This window comes from Mytilus californianus, unplaced genomic scaffold (genome assembly GCF_021869535.1).
Source record: "Mytilus californianus isolate M0D057914Y unplaced genomic scaffold, xbMytCali1.0.p SCAF_12, whole genome shotgun sequence".
Taxonomy (NCBI): Eukaryota; Metazoa; Mollusca; class Bivalvia; order Mytilida; family Mytilidae; genus Mytilus; species Mytilus californianus.
In genome coordinates, this window is record NW_026262604.1 from 53,232,859 (window position 1) to 53,252,188 (window position 19,330).

Here is a 19,330-nt window from a genome sequence, read left to right on the forward strand (position 1 = left end):
TAGCGTTGCTAACAACAAAGTTAGTAACGGTCATTTTGTCAACAGAAATTAGATAACAGATTGATTCCGTTTATCAAAGAGAAATTATTTACACGCTTGTGTATTGAATTAAACATAATTGATCAAATAGAAATATTGAATAACCGTAAGATTTCAGTTCAATCTTGACCATAAGTATTGACAAATATAAATTTATAATCTAACATGTTTCAGGTGTAAACAAATATTTCGGACATTTAAATTCATTATGAATTTCGAGATCACTACTATTGCATAAATTAAATATGCCTGGTGCATAAGAAATGTACACGTTAATAAACTGTAATAGAAATCAACATATTTAGATAGTTTTGAATATAAAATTTAGTACAAAAATAATGTGTGACAACTATTCCCTTTTTCAAGAAAATTCGTCCCGAATTTAAAAAAAAAACAACACTGAATTTAAGGTCAAACAACAATTACTAATAAATGTTCAATATCGCCGAGATTGTCTGTTCCTTGTGTAAAAAGTTCTGTGGTTGGTGTGTCTTTGCTGTTGTAAAGCCATCTGATTTTGGTTGTTTTCAATTTCCCTTATAGTATTGATCAATCCACAATTATCACTCTGTAATTGTTTTATTTTTTGTTCTAATCCATCTATTTCAGCGTACTTTTCATTGCATTCCCTAAGTTTTATGTGTGTAAGATCTTCCCAATAGTTTTTCATGCGATTAGAATCATTAAGTTCAATTTCTAAACTTTCTAGTTCATTTTGAATCTGCTGGTTCTGGTATGGAGAATGTTACAAAGATAAAAATAGTTCTTGATTTTGTTTAAGTATTTCATTTTGTTCCTGTAAGCTGGAAGTAAATTTTTCCATGTCCGAAGCATAAACTTATATTGATTTATGATATCTTTATGATGCTGCAGCTCATTTGTAAGTCTTTTGAATTCCAAGTCTTGTTTGTCTATTTTCTTTTCCTCGTCCTTAATTAGTTGTTTTAGATTGATATTTTCTTGTTTGATCCTTTGAATTTCCAATGTCTGGTAAAATTTCTGAGGAAAAACGTTTCTAAGCTCATTGTTACTAATTTCGTTGAAAGGTAAAACTGACACGAAATGTTTTCTCTCTTTAAAGTGATGCAGTCGTTGCATGTCTCTCCGTTTTGCAGAACTCGATTTAAGTTCTCGTTTTCTTCGTTTGCGTAAAGATAATATGTCTCTTTCCGGAGTGTAATCGTTTTTGATTTCATGTCTCTTTATTCTAGCTGAACGGTTCAATGTATCTTGATTGATAGACTTTACACTGTATTCCGAAGGTATTCGGTTGTGAATTCCCTGGTAGTGTTGTTGCCACGGCATATGCATCCAGTAGTATGTCGACTCATGTATGTTGTGTGAATGTTTTGATCTCTTCGTTTGATATCCACAATCCATTGTTTCAAAGAATAGGCGCCCGAACCTACTATGCCACTCGCTTGTTGTATTGCAAGAGGTTCCTCAGATCGATTCGATACTCCACCAATTTATGAGAAAGTATTTTGATACGTTTCCAGATAAATATTGCCGGAATGGCTTTGAGTGGGATTCCGTCTATGGGAACGATTCACAATGCGGGGTACTAGCTCTTTATTCACACACAAGTCGGCAGTTCAATACAATAAACATAAACAAATTGGTAAAGTCCAAATTCATTTAATAAAGTCCAAATATAAAATATCAGTGATACAAATTAGTTATTTTAAGCCAAAAACAATATACATGATTGCGATGGAAAATCCGAACGCAGTTCATGTGCTCTCGTTGGCATATCCAAACGGAGTCCCTTAATAAAAATTTATCTTTCTTTAGATATCAAATAGCGTTGCTAACAACAAAGTTAGTAACGGTCATTTTGTCAACAGAAATTAGATAACAGATTGATTCCGTTTATCAAAGAGAAATTATTTACACGCTTGTGTATTGAATTAAACATAATTGATCAAATAGAAATATTGAATAACCGTAAGATTTCAGTTCAATCTTGACCATAAGTATTGACAAATATAAATTTATAATCTAACATGTTTCAGGTGTAAACAAATATTTCGGACATTTAAATTCATTATGAATTTCGAGATCACTACTATTGCATAAATTAAATATGCCTGGTGCATAAGAAATGTACACGTTAATAAACTGTAATAGAAATCAACATATTTAGATAGTTTTGAATATAAAATTTAGTACAAAAATAATGTGTGACAACTATTCCCTTTTTCAAGAAAATTCGTCCCGAATTTAAAAAAAAAACAACACTGAATTTAAGGTCAAACAACAATTACTAATAAATGTTCAATATCGCCGAGATTGTCTGTTCCTTGTGTAAAAAGTTCTGTGGTTGGTGTGTCTTTGCTGTTGTAAAGCCATCTGATTTTGGTTGTTTTCAATTTCCCTTATAGTATTGATCAATCCACAATTATCACTCTGTAATTGTTTTATTTTTTGTTCTAATCCATCTATTTCAGCGTACTTTTCATTGCATTCCCTAAGTTTTATGTGTGTAAGATCTTCCCAATAGTTTTTCATGCGATTAGAATCATTAAGTTCAATTTCTAAACTTTCTAGTTCATTTTGAATCTGCTGGTTCTGGTATGGAGAATGTTACAAAGATAAAAATAGTTCTTGATTTTGTTTAAGTATTTCATTTTGTTCCTGTAAGCTGGAAGTAAATTTTTCCATGTCCGAAGCATAAACTTATATTGATTTATGATATCTTTATGATGCTGCAGCTCATTTGTAAGTCTTTTGAATTCCAAGTCTTGTTTGTCTATTTTCTTTTCCTCGTCCTTAATTAGTTGTTTTAGATTGATATTTTCTTGTTTGATCCTTTGAATTTCCAATGTCTGGTAAAATTTCTGAGGAAAAACGTTTCTAAGCTCATTGTTACTAATTTCGTTGAAAGGTAAAACTGACACGAAATGTTTTCTCTCTTTAAAGTGATGCAGTCGTTGCATGTCTCTCCGTTTTGCAGAACTCGATTTAAGTTCTCGTTTTCTTCGTTTGCGTAAAGATAATATGTCTCTTTCCGGAGTGTAATCGTTTTTGATTTCATGTCTCTTTATTCTAGCTGAACGGTTCAATGTATCTTGATTGATAGACTTTACACTGTATTCCGAAGGTATTCGGTTGTGAATTCCCTGGTAGTGTTGTTGCCACGGCATATGCATCCAGTAGTATGTCGACTCATGTATGTTGTGTGAATGTTTTGATCTCTTCGTTTGATATCCACAATCCATTGTTTCAAAGAATAGGCGCCCGAACCTACTATGCCACTCGCTTGTTGTATTGCAAGAGGTTCCTCAGATCGATTCGATACTCCACCAATTTATGAGAAAGTATTTTGATACGTTTCCAGATAAATATTGCCGGAATGGCTTTGAGTGGGATTCCGTCTATGGGAACGATTCACAATGCGGGGTACTAGCTCTTTATTCACACACAAGTCGGCAGTTCAATACAATAAACATAAACAAATTGGTAAAGTCCAAATTCATTTAATAAAGTCCAAATATAAAATATCAGTGATACAAATTAGTTATTTTAAGCCAAAAACAATATACATGATTGCGATGGAAAATCCGAACGCAGTTCATGTGCTCTCGTTGGCATATCCAAACGGAGTCCCTTAATAAAAATTTATCTTTCTTTAGATATCAAATAGCGTTGCTAACAACAAAGTTAGTAACGGTCATTTTGTCAACAGAAATTAGATAACAGATTGATTCCGTTTATCAAAGAGAAATTATTTACACGCTTGTGTATTGAATTAAACATAATTGATCAAATAGAAATATTGAATAACCGTAAGATTTCAGTTCAATCTTGACCATAGGTATTGACAAATATAAATTTATAATCTAACATGTTTCAGGTGTAAACAAATATTTCGGACATTTAAATTCATTATGAATTTCGAGATCACTACTATTGTATAAATTAAATATGCCTGGTGCATAAGAAATGTACACGTTAATAAACTGTAATAGAAATCAACATATTTAGATAGTTTTGAATATAAAATTTAGTACAAAAATAATGTGTGACATGTGCACCATATTATTTCTAAAAATGTTCTTGTCAAATGGTCAAGATTGTGCATGATATTCCTATTTTATTGAATTTATTGTCATTCAATGTCTGCCTAACTCAATCACGATGTAAATTTTTATCTTTTATCCAAAACAACATTGTTTTATTATTGTTCATACATTCAATATTTAATTCTGAAAAATCCAAATTAGTTTGAAAAACATTAGATTGTAGGGTCAATATGGCCCCAGGTCCTTGTCTATCATTAAAAAATAGACATTTTTATTTCCCGTTGTCAAATTCCGTTTCTTTGTTAATGGTGTGCCGATGGCTTCTTCATTTGTGGATATATTTCTCAGTTAAATTTATATAAGTCTCAATTTCTGTTTTGACTTTCTTGGTTATACTCCCAAAGTTGTTCAGTTTTTGAAACTGTTAACATATTGGTACGTACCTATTCACTGTTATTGTTTTGCAGACAAAATTCTGTTTTCGAATGAGCAGTAATGAGTTTTATGAGATACAAAATTTATTGTGGACCGACTTCTTTTAAATTATTTTGAACTATAGATCACTTACATATAATTAAACTTTGTAACTATTTGTACTATAATAGAAGTATACCTTACATTAATAAAATTTCATTTATATATAAAATATTTTACATAATAAATACCTAAAACATTTAACTAATTTATTACACTTGTTAACAACTATCGCATTATAGGTTGCACTTTGTAAATACAGCTGTTTCTCAAACCACGCCTCTTTAGGGGTGATATATAATATGCATAGATAACTTGATTTGTTTACGTATTGGTTCCCGGATATGATCTCTAGGTTTCATCTCATAGAGACCTAACTTGGAACTGTTACCAGTATAAAAACATATTGTTGCGGTAAAAATTGAATTCTGAAGTAGGCAAAAAGTGGGGGTAGGGATAGTACAGAATTTAGTATAAGTTTAAACTCTAACAAGTTCAGGGCATATAAATGTTGAAAATATGCCGCACAGCCCTATGTTTTGACCTTTGAATAAAATAGTAGTGTATATCAGCTTTCCATTCTAGGATATGATTTTTTACGAAAATTCATAGTAAATGTTGCACAGTTTTAGCCGCAAAGGGAGTTCCTATGGGAAATTGCATTGTCTATATTTACAGAAATGCAACCTAAAGAGCCTCGTTTACATTTCAATCCATATACTTGGAATAGTAGAATAACAAAATGAAGTGCACGTCTCAATACAAAAAAAAAACGATTATCGGAGAAAAACAGTCGTAATCGCCTATCATTAAACGGAATGGGATATGTGTCTCATCGTGGTAATCATCTTCGGATCTGTGTCAACGTGATATTCATCCTCAGATCTGTGAGTCAACGTAGTAATTATCTTCGGATCTGTGTGCGCCACCAGTCATGCCATGCTATATCAAAAGCGTAGCTATTAGTGAATTTCTCGAACTTAAAAAAAGAAAAAAATATAACATTTATAAATTTCATGCGTCCGAAGCGCTTTTCTGGATTTACCTTCATCGGGAACGCTCAAAGCCGAATATTGAAAACCAATGCTGAATTAGAACCAAGCTATATGACCAAAAAAGGAGTTAATATAATAGCCAAACCCATCTAACTTAAAGGTCAACTTTGCCTGAGGGGGTAATATTTAAGGCGATAATAATATTATTCTGACGAAAGTGGTATTTTGATATCCTTGACAGAGAAAACATGTCTCTTGCTAGTTGATTTTGACATTGTTACAAGCAAACAATATGTAAAAGCGACTATGAAATATGTGAAGTGATGATTCTTTTATGTTTTCCAAATAACTCTGTAGGTGTATTACTTAACTAAGAGTTAATTTCAATGTGTGTGAAGTCGATATAACATAAAGACGGTCTTCCATATCAACTGCATGACACAAACCCAAAAGGTATAATACAGAGACAGAAGATTCAGCGACTCTTTTCACAAAAAATCTTACGATTAAAATTGATCGTAAGTTATACTGAAATTTGTATGACTTACGAGTATTTTTACTCTTAAGATTTTTTGTGAAAAGAGTCGCAGGTTTTCTTCTAATCAAGCACTGCATGGGAATTGACAGTAGAAAAATTCAAGATGTCACGTTTATATTTGATTTCATATCGAAACCTTTCATTATTTTCAATTTCGAAATGACTTGATATAAAATGTAATTATAGGTATTAATCAGAAAATTTACGTATTTATTCTGCTTTATCAGGTCAGGAATAACCATTAATTGATGGGTTATACCTCAATTGACGTATAATCCACCGTTTGACATAAAGTGAGATACACGAATTGAGGTATAATGTAGTTTTTATCATAAATTTTTTTAAAGAGATATTCGAGCATCTTTTTGCATATACCATCTTAAGCTATGATGAATACTCATTAGTGAAATGTAATTGCTTCTGACTTCCTCTGCTGCGTTTTAAAAAAAATGGATTATACCTCAATTGAGGTATAATCCACCAACTGACAGATATTCACAATTGGTTTCCTTAAGTCTGCACCAGTTCCCACTTTAAAATTTGTTAGAGGAAGAGATTACAGAACAAAAATAAGATTTAATACTAATAGATGAAAACTCACAATGTATAAGTTGGAAAAGGAGGGTCATATTAGTTTTTAAGTTTCTCTAACAAATTGCAGCACAAAGTGTCAGAATCAATTACATGTCATCACTAAGTGGTCACCAAAGCTTGTTATGGGAAATGCAAAAAGATTCTCCAATGTATCTTTAAATTTTTTTGGGGATAAAAACTGCATTATATCTCAATTGGTGTACACCATTATATGTCAAATGGTGGATTATACTTGAATTGAGGTATAATCCACCAATTAATGGTTATTCCTGACCTGTTTATATACGTACTAACACAGATATATCAATTATGATGAATGGCTGCTTAAGGATGTTCGCTCCTCTGTTTCAAAATATCAAGCTTTTTAAAAGACTATTATAAAATGATAGTATATATACAAAGAAACTTAAAAAGCAGAAAAAAGTGATAGGTCCGTGTGTTTGTTTTTGAGATATAGTCAATTGAAACTTCGGCGGGAAATGATTCTCTCTAGATTTTTCATACATTTAACATGGCACCTTTTTCTCTTCAAAAACTATGAAAAAATAACAAGAATTTTATAAGATTTTCAAAAATGGCTTTTTGAACTATATGCAATAAAATTGTGAAAAGAAAAATAGTGGTTAGCGGGCAAGATTTTCATTGGCACTACATGGATAAACTAGAGGATTCCTAATATCTGACAAAATGTCAAAAACAAGAGTAGCGAACTTCCTTAACGTCCAGCTGCAAATTAATATACATATTCAGGACGAGAACATGTAAATGTAATATGAATATTAACCCTGCTTTGTATTAGACTGAAACGCTGAGCCGGATTTTTAACGTGCTAGTTCACAATGTAATAGTCCGCAGTTAGACATGACACCTTACCCGGAAACATTATTCTGACTCCGAGTCGACCAGTATTTGTTCTTACTCCTTAATGCCGAGTGCTTAGCAGAGAGGCAGAAAATACCAATTTTAAAGTCTTTGATTTGACCCGACCGGGGTTCGAGGCGAACACGATACCACGAGACTTCCGAAGCGGTCTAGATATATTAAGAGCATCTATCTACTTATCTAAAACAAATATGTTGTCAATCACAAAATCTATTTTATTTATTGCTTAATCTACCATAAATGATTCATATTCAAATACCATAAACATATATAGCGCATATTATTCTAATGGTATAAGTTTATAACAGGTTATTGTTCGGTTGTGAGTAAGTAAGCGTCCGTATTACTGATCCACTAGACTGCGTAAATAATCTTTGTTAGCCATTAGACTAATGGATAACTGGCCAAGCTTGCTATACCACACTGATTATCTTTATTTCTTGACATCATAATGTAACCATTCATTCCCCAGGAAGTACCCCAACTGAAAAACAAAATTAGAAATTAAAACTTTAAATTGTTGCACTTACATTTTGGTATCTTCCTGTGTCTCTTATGAATATATATGATGTTATTTTTTGTAGTTCGAATGTGTGTTACAACAATTGATGTTTTAGGGTTACAGTCCTCCGGGTGCGGGATTGTCTCGTTGTGTTGAAGACCCATTGGTGGCCTTGAGCTGTTTCTACTCTTTGGTCGGATTGTTGTCTCTTTAACGCATTCCCCGTTTCCATTCTCAATTGTATTTGTTGTTTGATCCTCTGAAACTTATTAAAAGGGTAAGTTTATTACAAAAACTGTAAAATTTGTATGTAAGATTATTCGGCTTGACAAATAAAACAACACACATTTTCCAAGTGCCGTTGAAAACAATATAAATTGCTGTATGAATCGGATCCTTCGTCAAAACATCACATTTGATGTATATTTTTTTAATCAAAGCAAAATTGCAACAAAATATTCATTGGTGTACATGTAAAACTGACTGTTTAATAATAACATTTGTACACGATTCACTTAATTGCCCATACACTTTTGGAAATAAAATGAAAACAGACAAGTGTGTTGTCAGAAAACGCATACACATCTTACAAATAAACACCGCATATGTCTGAAACAAATGTCAAGCAATATAACAGAAAACCACTATACCTATTTTTAGCTAACCAATATTCTTTCCCTTTATATTTTCCGTAACCAGTCACAAGTAAAGTATGAGATAGTCTTGTTGTAGTACACTTAGGTTCATCGTACACTCCACTCTTGTACATTGAGAACGACTCTTGATAAGCATCTATAGCGACAGCCACGGGACCGATCGAGCCAACAGCAACATACAGGTCATCTTCATTGCCCTTTTTAATGTCAGTGTATCCCCTGCAAGTTGCTCCAATAGTGTCGTTATTAAAACGACATTTTTCGTTCTGGGAAAAATTAAATTTTAATATATTCTTTAATGTAAACGAACATCAAAGTGTAATTTTTGTAAAATTATTGTAATAAAGCAGAAAACAATCAGTACTCCCCTATTAAAATAACTATTTTGAGGTAGAAATTCAATTTCTTCTTAAGACTTTGCAATGAAGACAATTATGTTATTTTATCTAATTATCACGACTGTTGTTACAAATACAGAATATGTTTTGATTGATTCAAAAAGCATTAAGATTAACCTTATAAGGGGAGATCAATCATATAATTGAATTTTCTAAAGAAAGTACAGTATTTACTCCGGTATTGTTTCATTGTATGAAAAATTTTGATGATCCAAATTTATTTTCTAATTTTCTTTTTGCATTTTATTTGGGCTATCCTCCCATATTTCATATCAAAATTATGTCATTTAGTTTTTATTCTATTTCAAAACAATGCCTTTTCCCTGTGTAAGATGTGTAAATTGTTTCCAACCAATAACTTGAAAAAAGTTCGAGGACCTCTGAATTTTATTATTTGTTTTGAAAAAGCAGGATATAAACTACATTTTTGCAAAGTATGAAAAACGTCTGTCATAATTTCATTATACTCCCACACTACATTAAAAGGTAAATTATATTTGTATAGGTTTGTTTTGAATTGGAAGAAAAATAGTGTAGTATGAACACAATTGAAAAATTTAACCTCAAACACAATTTTAAAATGCATGCAGTCAGAAGAGGATGTAAAGACATACTCATGGTAATGGAAGTATGGATAACTCGTTTAGCCTATACTTAATTGTTCTGATCAAAGAAATTTATACCTTAGCATCATAGGGATATGATTTCCAAGTGTCAATTCCATGATTATCACGTATAAATTTGTAGCTTTTATCTATAAATCCTCCTTCACAGCCTTGGTTTCCTAAAAATCAACCAGAGTTTACTACTGGTGTTTCTTTCATTGTTTCTCATGTCAAAAATTCAAAATATATAGTCATCTATGTGAAACAACAGAAGATACCACGTGCCAATCATAAGCCTTTATGCCAATAAAAAGACAACACCATCGAAAAAAGAGAAATGACGAAATGACAAACAAAAAGCAATAAAAAAACATTACTCTGATAATGATGGAACACGAATTCCACTAAAAATACCAGGCATGATCTAAGTTGCTCCAGGAGGAAAATCATTTTCCTGCTCCACTGGTGGCACTGTCCGGTTGTTCATGCAATTAAAAATCCAGTAATAATTCGCGGTCATGTCACAATCGAGGAAAAGAAAACAGATTTTTTGGTTACGACAAGAGGAATATATACGAATGGTCATTTGTGACACATGTATTGCATAACGATCTATCAAATGTTGAATAATGATTAAACTTCATATATGTTCAAAATTATTGAAATTCATTTGAAATATGCATACGGTATATTGGGTTTTCTCATTGTGAAGGCCGTACGGTGACATATTGCTTATATCCACTTATTTTAACTATGGTGGACAGTTGTCATATTGGCAATCATATCATATCTCCTTATTTTATAATGTATACAATGATGGCCTAGAATCTGAAAAATGAACGTCATGTGAATCAATTGAGTATAAACATAAGTCCCAGTCATTGGAGACTTTTGTACTTCTACCTTTCCATCCTTCGCCAAATAAAAATGAGTGTAGGTAACTTACTAACTAATCTACGAACTTATTTCCCCTCCATTGACATTAAATGTTTTGCCGCTACCGACCTAACGTGGAAAACAATATGAATTAACAAATATTTTTCTATACGAAATAATCTTTAAATAAGAACAATTGCGTTCCTGGAATGGGGTTTGTTACTAAACCTTGCGTCATCAATTAGAAGGAATCATAAGGTCCAGTTTCTACTAAACAAATAAATCTGCGGTAAAGCTTAATTACCCCTGGAACTAATACTGTTAACCCCCATTTCATTAAAACAATCATTAACTAAGATTCTTCGAAACCATTCATTTTTAAATGCTTTTGCTGAAAAGGTTTAAAACCAAAAGTCAATAAAAAATAAATTACTGTACTATATGAAAAGTCTCCTTTCCAACCATATAAAAATGTTGATGATAAAATATCAGGAAATAAAGAAAATATATAAACCATGCACCTTCTAAAATTCAAATATTTAAATAATTTGCTTGAAAATGAAAACTTTGGTCACCAGAATAACAACTTAATAATGAAATTTTGGAAATGAAATTTAATTTAGCTCTCAGCACCATACAATCATTCATCTTCAATGTCATGTGTATATTGTTTATCAATATTAATTTGCAATCCTTAGAGGACTTTGAAAAATTGTAAACCAATGTTTGAACCAAGAAATACCCCGAAAAACAACCAAGAAATAACCATTTACGCTTAAACTTTGAGGGTCAATGAACTTGAAAAATTAATTTAGTTGCAGGTTCCTTTATCTATAAGTCCCAGATTAACCTTCCAAAAGGCATCAAGGATGTTTGAAAACAAGTACACCATCACAAAAGTGATGAGTATTGCTTCAAATAGTTAAGTGTCCTTATCCGAGTTACATTTAGGCCTACAACAACAAGAGTACCGTGTATGCATATTTATGTTCTTGCTAACCACGGATTACTGTACACTACAATGATTTTCACTCTTCTAACTCGGCCAATTCCGTTCTTCCTCAGAAGAGTAGCGGATTCATCCGATAATTGCCGATTGCAATGATTTTGTCAATAGAAATACAATCACTTCCATAAAAACTGGTATAATCACTGATATAATCACTATACGAAAGATTTGCTACGCCTTACGATTTGTCACAAATGACTCTAGACACATAACGTACATCGTTTTGACCTGCTTAATTTTGTGTGTGTGTTGTACTATATCAATGTATCCGAATTTACTCTATCAGTGAATAAATCAAAATATGAATTCTTATTATTCCGTTGTAACTTGTATTAAGAACGTAATTCAAGATCGGAACACTGCTACATATAATTAAACATTTGGAAATGATGTGTAATATATCAGAATCAATCTGAACCACATCTGACCTCAACAATTCGCAACCGCGTCTGTTCTGTGTTACTGTACGATCAATTCTCAACCGTATAGTACCCAATTGCATGCTTGATCAAGGCAAAATATTAATGACTGTGACCTACCGACTGATTTCGAACAGTCCATTAAATCCTGAACAGACAATCGGACTAATTTCCTTTGAGCTCGAAACCACTGGCCTTCTAATGCTCCTATCACAGAAAATGCCCAGCACGATCCACATTGACCCTTGAAAATAAATAACGTGATAATCCAATATTAAACATATGCTGTAAGAAAAGTGGAACAAAGGGAGATACCATTTACATAAGGTAATCAGGAAAACGATGCATTGCGTTAAATAGTAGGTATAAAATATCAGAAAGGAGTGAACAAAAAAGTAGTGGCAAATATTTGGGTCTGATAAAGGGTTGTTAAAATGATTGCAGATTTTCTTTCTTTTTTCGTTTAGTTTATACACAACTGTTATAGATCTGAGACGATTCAGAGCTGAGCATATTGAATAGAAAGACACCTGCCTATTGTTGAAGACTGTTTGTTAGCTTTTATTTTTCTGTTGGGTTTCTGTCTCATTAACATACACCTCGCATCGCATTGTATTGATCTTTTTTTGTGTCAGCTTTCCAACTAACTACTAGTAGGTACATTACAACATAGGTGAAGTGTGGAAATTGATAATTTGTTGTCTACATTGTACAATTTGAAAATCCGTAGAATATATTTTTCAAAAGACTCAAAAGAAATAAAGTCCTTCTATGTGACACGATTCACTTTTTACACATATTTCTCTATGCATGGAAATCTATGGATATTTGTACATATTTCGAATGATTTTTAAACGATATCAGATGAAATGCTTTTCGAAAATGACCCATTGAGTGAAACAAAAATGATTCAGAATGACCATAGATCTTTCCTTAGCTCGTATATCTATTTTAGTTTTGGATATGTACATACTTGGTTTCCAACTTCTGTCACATATCCTAATGCTGTCCAATTCATTGTGTCAGGAAGTCGTCCTACCTCCACTGTTGGTACAAACGGTTTCCCCGGTATTGGGTTGGCCGATATTTTTAAACCCATCATTATTTTTACAAATTCTTCATGTTTCTGTAAAATGACAAAAATACTTTACAAATCTAAGGAGTAACTCGTGATTATCAGCAAAAAACAAGTCGGGTATTGAAAAAAGAACGTTACAGAACCTTTTCTTTGAGAAATTGTATACAAATAATTGTCTTTTGTAAGTCTTCACAAAAGTTATTTCCCTTTGTACAATTCTATATTAGTTTTTTTTCTTCTTTAGAGCAGCAAAATTTAAAAGGTGTATAATATTTAATTGATATTGAAAATAAAATATGTATGCATATTTTACAGACTGTTCAAGGATAGGTGCCCAGATGCGAGACAATTATTACCAAAAATGCCACGAAAGCCAATTGTAAAATGATGAAATGTTTGAAACGTTAGAAAAACATTGCCTACTTATATCAGAGAAATAGAAAGAGATAATAAATTTAATCTGATCACGTACAGTCAACAGTATTAGAATATAGAAATAAAATAAAACTAAATACGCAGACGATCGTTTATTTGTTTTCCAAAAACCGGTCCTTACCATATCACTGTAGCTATTTAGACCCATTGTATAGGTATGAAGACCGGCTGCAGCTTCCGAATTGTGTTTTTCGGTGTATCTCTTGTTATCTTCCCATATAGTGCGTCTGAAATAAAAACGAGACTTCTGTTAACCATTCTACAATACAGTATCCTGTATTCACTGGTGCTGTCACATGTCAAAGTAAATGTTGCTATGCAATTGTCTCAGAAAAAAAAAATCCTTAATACCTTAATATAACACAAGGTACTTAAATCGCATTTTTAAAAAATGTCACCTGGGCGCGAAATTCCGTTATATTTCGATTTATCGGTTGCCAACCCCACAAAAACTTGTTATGCCGTAAATCTAAATTGATTTATATACACAATGGTGTATAACACGCATACCTTTGTTTCGTCTACCAACACTCGATTGGAAATATAAGACTCGCAGTAAAAGGTATCTTTCCACTCTCTTTATATATCTCGGTTTCCGATTGGTCAAATTTTATGGGAAGGTCTATTGCTAAAAATTAATGTTTCTTGGAGTTATCTCATTTTATATGTAAAGTCCAGAGAGAGTCTGAACGACATGATGGAATATGAAAATTTGAGTCTAAAAATAGAAACTCGTAACTCATTAGACATACCTCAAATAACACTTGTTAGATTTTTTTCACAGAATCTTTTACAAATTTACTATCTGGATGATAAGTTCTATTCAGACAAAAACTAACTGTTTTTTTTAAATTCTTTGTATAATTAATCATTTACTGCGAGTCTTATATTTCCAAATGGGTGTTGGTAGACGAAATAATTACGGTTGACATACTTGGGTAGGCCTGCTACAAATGATTCCGACAACAAAGGTATGCGTGTTATACACCATTGTGTAGATAAATCAATTTAGATTTACGGCATAACAAGTTTTAGTGGGGTTGATAACCGAGAAATCGAAATATAACGGAATTTCACGACCGGGTGACATTTTTCAAAAATGCGAGTTAAGTACCTTGTGTTATATTAAGGTATATAGGATTTTTTTCTTCTTAGACAAGTGCCTGTGTTGCTATGTCACAAAACTGCTATACACTAAAAGAGTCTGCGCATAACTCAAGTTTATACAAGTCCAAATAATTATGACACAAGGAAGGCGTTAACAAGGAAGGCTTTTAACGATTTCCGATTAAGAAAAATTCCCGTCAGCAGACGTCTAGATTATTTAGAATAAATTTAGATCTAATTACAGGATCATATGAAACCAACGTATTTGCGGTACAAACCAACAATACGATTTTAACTAAAGACATATATAAGTCATCATTTGTTAGGTCTTCGACACGAACACGTCATAACAATTCTTCAAATCATTCATCAGACTATAAGTGTACGACATGTGACTCAAATTCGCAATACACAAAAAATAAGAAGAAACCGCAACACGTGCTGACAAACTTACTGATTAGATGGGACATGCAAATAAACATGTTGGACAATATTTTTTTTTTATCTCGAATACCGAGATAGAATACAGATAAAATGGTCACAATTAACGTAAACTTATTTTCAATTCTTATCACTTATAGAAACATCGTTTATTACACTTAAAATGCTTAAATGATACATTTTGTACTTTTCCCCGTTAAAATTGGCCCAAGTCAGTATCATTTGTCAGTAATTGTTGTTGAGTCATAGGCTTTCGTCATTTGTTAACTTGGTGATAATAGTAGCTTTAATTGGTACCTGTTGAATTTATTCACAGCCTGTTTGGACTATTCCGGGGTCTCTTTATTTTTACCATACCTACTATACAGTATTTGTTTTGCTCATTGTTGAAGGCCCTATGGTGACATATAATTTTTCACATCTTCTTCCTTTAGGCGTTAACGAGTAACTGTTTTATTGGCAATCTTACCGCATCTCCTTATTTTAAATGGGTGTGAATTTAGCTTGACCCTTTTTTGTAGCTATGAAAATAAAAATGATAATTTATATGCTTTCGTTTTTATTATTTTTTAGTATCTAAGAAAACAGTCTTCATAAGTCTCTGTTAAATTGTAAAGCAATGCTTTACCTCATTGTACGGTTTGTGTTGTTTTTGATGATGATGATTACGTCTGAACGACTTGCTGTACGTACCTGTATTTGTCTTCTGTTGTATCGTAGTGTTTAGTGTACTGCTGCTTAAATAATTTCCATTCAGTTTCAGTTGTTGGGTTAGATGTGACTTGACATATCCAATATAATAATACTGTAAATACTATCAACTGCATCTGAAAAATAAAGGCCATTAAAGTCATAAATTAATAGAGGCTTCGGACAAATGACATAATTCATGTTTAACCAAGTTTCGGATCAATCAGACATACATTAATTTGTGGGGCCCTTTATAGCTTGCTGTTCGGTGTGAGCCAAAGCTCCGTGTTGAAAACCGTACTTTGACCTATAATGGTTTACTTTTATAAATTTTGACTTGGATGGATAGTTGTGTCATTGGCACTAATACCTCATCTTCTTATATTTATCTAATGTGACACGAGTTTAATCATAGAAATAATTGATTGATGAAATCGGAAAAAAGGGATATGAAGGGATAAAATCCAATGTAATACTATAAGTTAAAAAAACAACTACAATATATTATATCAAAAAACTTCACGACACATATATATTCAGCGATGTATATTTATTACATCACATGCATGTTTATATTCAATTTTGATAACGTTTGTCACAGATTTTACTGTGCATTCTGTACAAATATTCACCTATTTTAGGAGATTATCTGATTAGATTTAAGAAAATAAGATCTCACAAAATCTGTGGTAGTATCTATTTTCACTTCGGTACGCTGTTTTTATTTTATATGAGGGAATTGTTGATCGCAAAAGAATTGACTGCTGTTCCCCGACTCAGTATATATAAATTTTTAGTATAAAATTGTCCAATTTTTTTTCGCCTACATGTAGCTTCGCTCGGCTGTATGTATTCGATAACCTTGAATTACACCCTCCTTTCAAATATCCTGGATCCGCTCCTGGGTAGATAGCTCTTCATTACATATTTATGAATTCGCTTACCTTTTAAAAATGTATATAAAAGCAAACCTACAGTTTATATGTATTTCTAAAGCAAAATCATCGAAGTGTTGTTGTACACTAAAGATTAGATATATCTAAGTATTTAATTTTTGTTATCACATAATGTATATCATATGAACAAAATCATATGATTAAGTCAATGTACGTGACGTTGATTTTGTCTTTATATTTTATAGATTCGCTTTGGATCAGTTGGACTTTGTCATATATTGCTCGCACACCGTTTTAATTTTTTTAACATTTTTATGTTGCCCTAATATTTGATTGATTTTCAATCCCCCTTTTGATTCCCGTGATATGAATTGTTTTCCTTCGTGTATATAAAATAACATACATCAGGAGCCTGTTGTTCAGTGGTTGTCGTTTGTTGGTGTGGTTCATAAGTGTTTCCCGTTTCTCGCTTTTTATATAGATTAGACCGTTGGTTTTCCTGTTTGAATTGTTTTACACTAGTCATTTTGGGGCCTTTTATAGCTTGCCGTTCGGTGTGAGCCAAGGACCCGTGTTGAAGGCCGTACTTTGACCTATAATTGTTTACTTTTACACATTGTGACTTAGATGGATAGTTGTCTCATTGGCACTCATATCACATCTTCTTATTTATATTAAACAACGATTATACTACAGCAATAAACGTACACTACGCTATGTTCCTGTCACCCTTTTGTGGCAGTAAATGATAAAATAAGTGCCAGGAAACAGCAATATCCAGAGAATAAAAGATCAAGCTACCATCCGCCTAATAGCCAGAGTTGTGATACCGTCATGATTTAGCCAGGACTGGGATATTGCCATAGTTAAGCCAGTGTTGTAGTACTGTCCTGGTTTAGCCAGGGTTGGGATATTGTCCTTGATTAGCCAGCGCTGTAATGCTGACATGGTTTAGCCAGGGCTGGGATACTGTCATGGTTTAGCTAGAGCTGGGTTACTGTCATTGTTTAGCCAGCGCTGTGGTACTGTCATTGTTTTGCCCGGACTTGGGTACTGTCATGGTTTAGCCAGCGCTGGAGTACTTCCATGGTGTAGGCAGTGCTGTGGTACTGTCATGGTTTAGCCAGGGCTGGGGTACCGCCATGGTTTACCAGGGCTGGGGGTACTGCCATGGTTTACCAGGGCTGGGGGTACTGTCATGGTTTAACCAGCGATGGGGTACTGCCATAGTATAGCCAGGGCTGATTTAGTCAATGCTGTGGTACTGTCCTGGTTTAGCCATGGATTGTGTATTGTCGTTGTTTAGCCAGTGCTGTAGTACTGTCAGGGTTAAGCCAGTGCAGTGGTGATGTCATGGTTTATCGCTTTATTTATAATGACTAAATTTCCAGTTCATGAAGATGAACTAAAACTTAAGTTTCAATATTTACCCCAGCCAAAAATAATCTTAAACGATTTTGGCAATGTCATATCCTCTCCTTTTTGTATTTTTAGTTCAAGCATTCCAAAAATGGAGGTTAGTGTACTGTCTGATTCTCTATAAACATTAAAAGCCCCGTTAAATTAGTGAAGTAGGTGTGTAGAGTAATTGTTATGTCCGAACGTTTTTCATGCCATTGGCTAAGGAGGTAGGTGTTTTAAATGTAAATCGTACCTATTCCCAAACAAATGACAAAATTTTAATGAAACTTTCTATGAACTTCTGTACCTATTGACGTTGTGCAATACCAATTACTTGTCAAAACTGTTTAATGTAAACCATAGCAAAATATAAGCTTTGTCATATCAAAACCATTCATTTAGTTCCTTTGACGTGTTTCTAAAATCACGTTTCATTCATCTATTAATTTTTTGCAACACTTTTTCATTATATTTTGCCTTTAAATATTATATTCATGTATCTATATCTTAAGGTAAATTAATCTCTCCAAAATTATGTTACTATGATGGCAAACGGCAGTATGTTTTATGTTGATACTATCGTCACTAAACGACACTTGTTTCCCAAATAAACCAACACAAATAGTTTGAAAAGCCAAATATACAAAATCCATATACTTCAAAAGCGTCATTCGAATTTGTCTTAGATCAAATGTGATAATAGGCGGGAGGAAACCTTTTTCAGAGAAACAATTCATAGACTTATTAAAACATTTGATAAAAACATGTTTTTTTTTAATTTTCGGCCGAGTAAAAAAATACTTGTGTTTTGCGAACACTTCCTACCCGAAAGATTTTTGTAATCATACCGTTTCTTCTGTTTAAACCAGTATAAAACCTGCTTAAAAATTGAAATTAATTTGTATAACCAACCTACCCTATTTTTTTTCAGCATCTTAGCGGAAATGTAGATATTTTTTTTTTTATTAGGCATTATTTTAACTAGCTATTTCTAAAACACAAAACAAAGTATGTCACATTGACGTGCATGTACATGTATAAGTATAACTTGTATTACATTGTTAGATCCTCTTTATAATGCTCCAACTTGAAGGTGTTGCGGCGTATTAATTTATCATAAAACAAATAGTGCCTCTGGCAATGTTGAACATACAATTATTTAGCTTTTTTTGTAATTGATATTATTATTATCAATTAGTACAAAGAGGTAAAACAATTGGGGAGGCATTTTCTATAATTAGATTTATACTCAGGCTCTTTGAAAATATCT

The 19,330-nt window shown here is 32.6% G+C and overlaps 1 protein-coding gene across 1 annotated transcript; it reads right to left on the reverse strand.

The window, feature by feature from the left end:
• Positions 1–7,791: 7,791 nt before the first annotated feature.
• LOC127722005 (procathepsin L-like) lies at positions 7,792–15,900 on the reverse strand. The gene is made up of 7 exons (XM_052228867.1): positions 15,767–15,900; positions 13,647–13,752; positions 12,986–13,138; positions 12,133–12,256; positions 9,787–9,887; positions 8,700–8,971; positions 7,792–8,031 (listed from the first exon to the last, which is right to left on the reverse strand). Exons 1-7 carry the CDS (start codon positions 15,898–15,900, stop codon positions 7,932–7,934), a joined length of 990 nt encoding a protein of 329 aa, XP_052084827.1. The 3' UTR covers positions 7,792–7,931.
• Between the last annotated feature and the right edge of the window lie 3,430 nt (positions 15,901–19,330).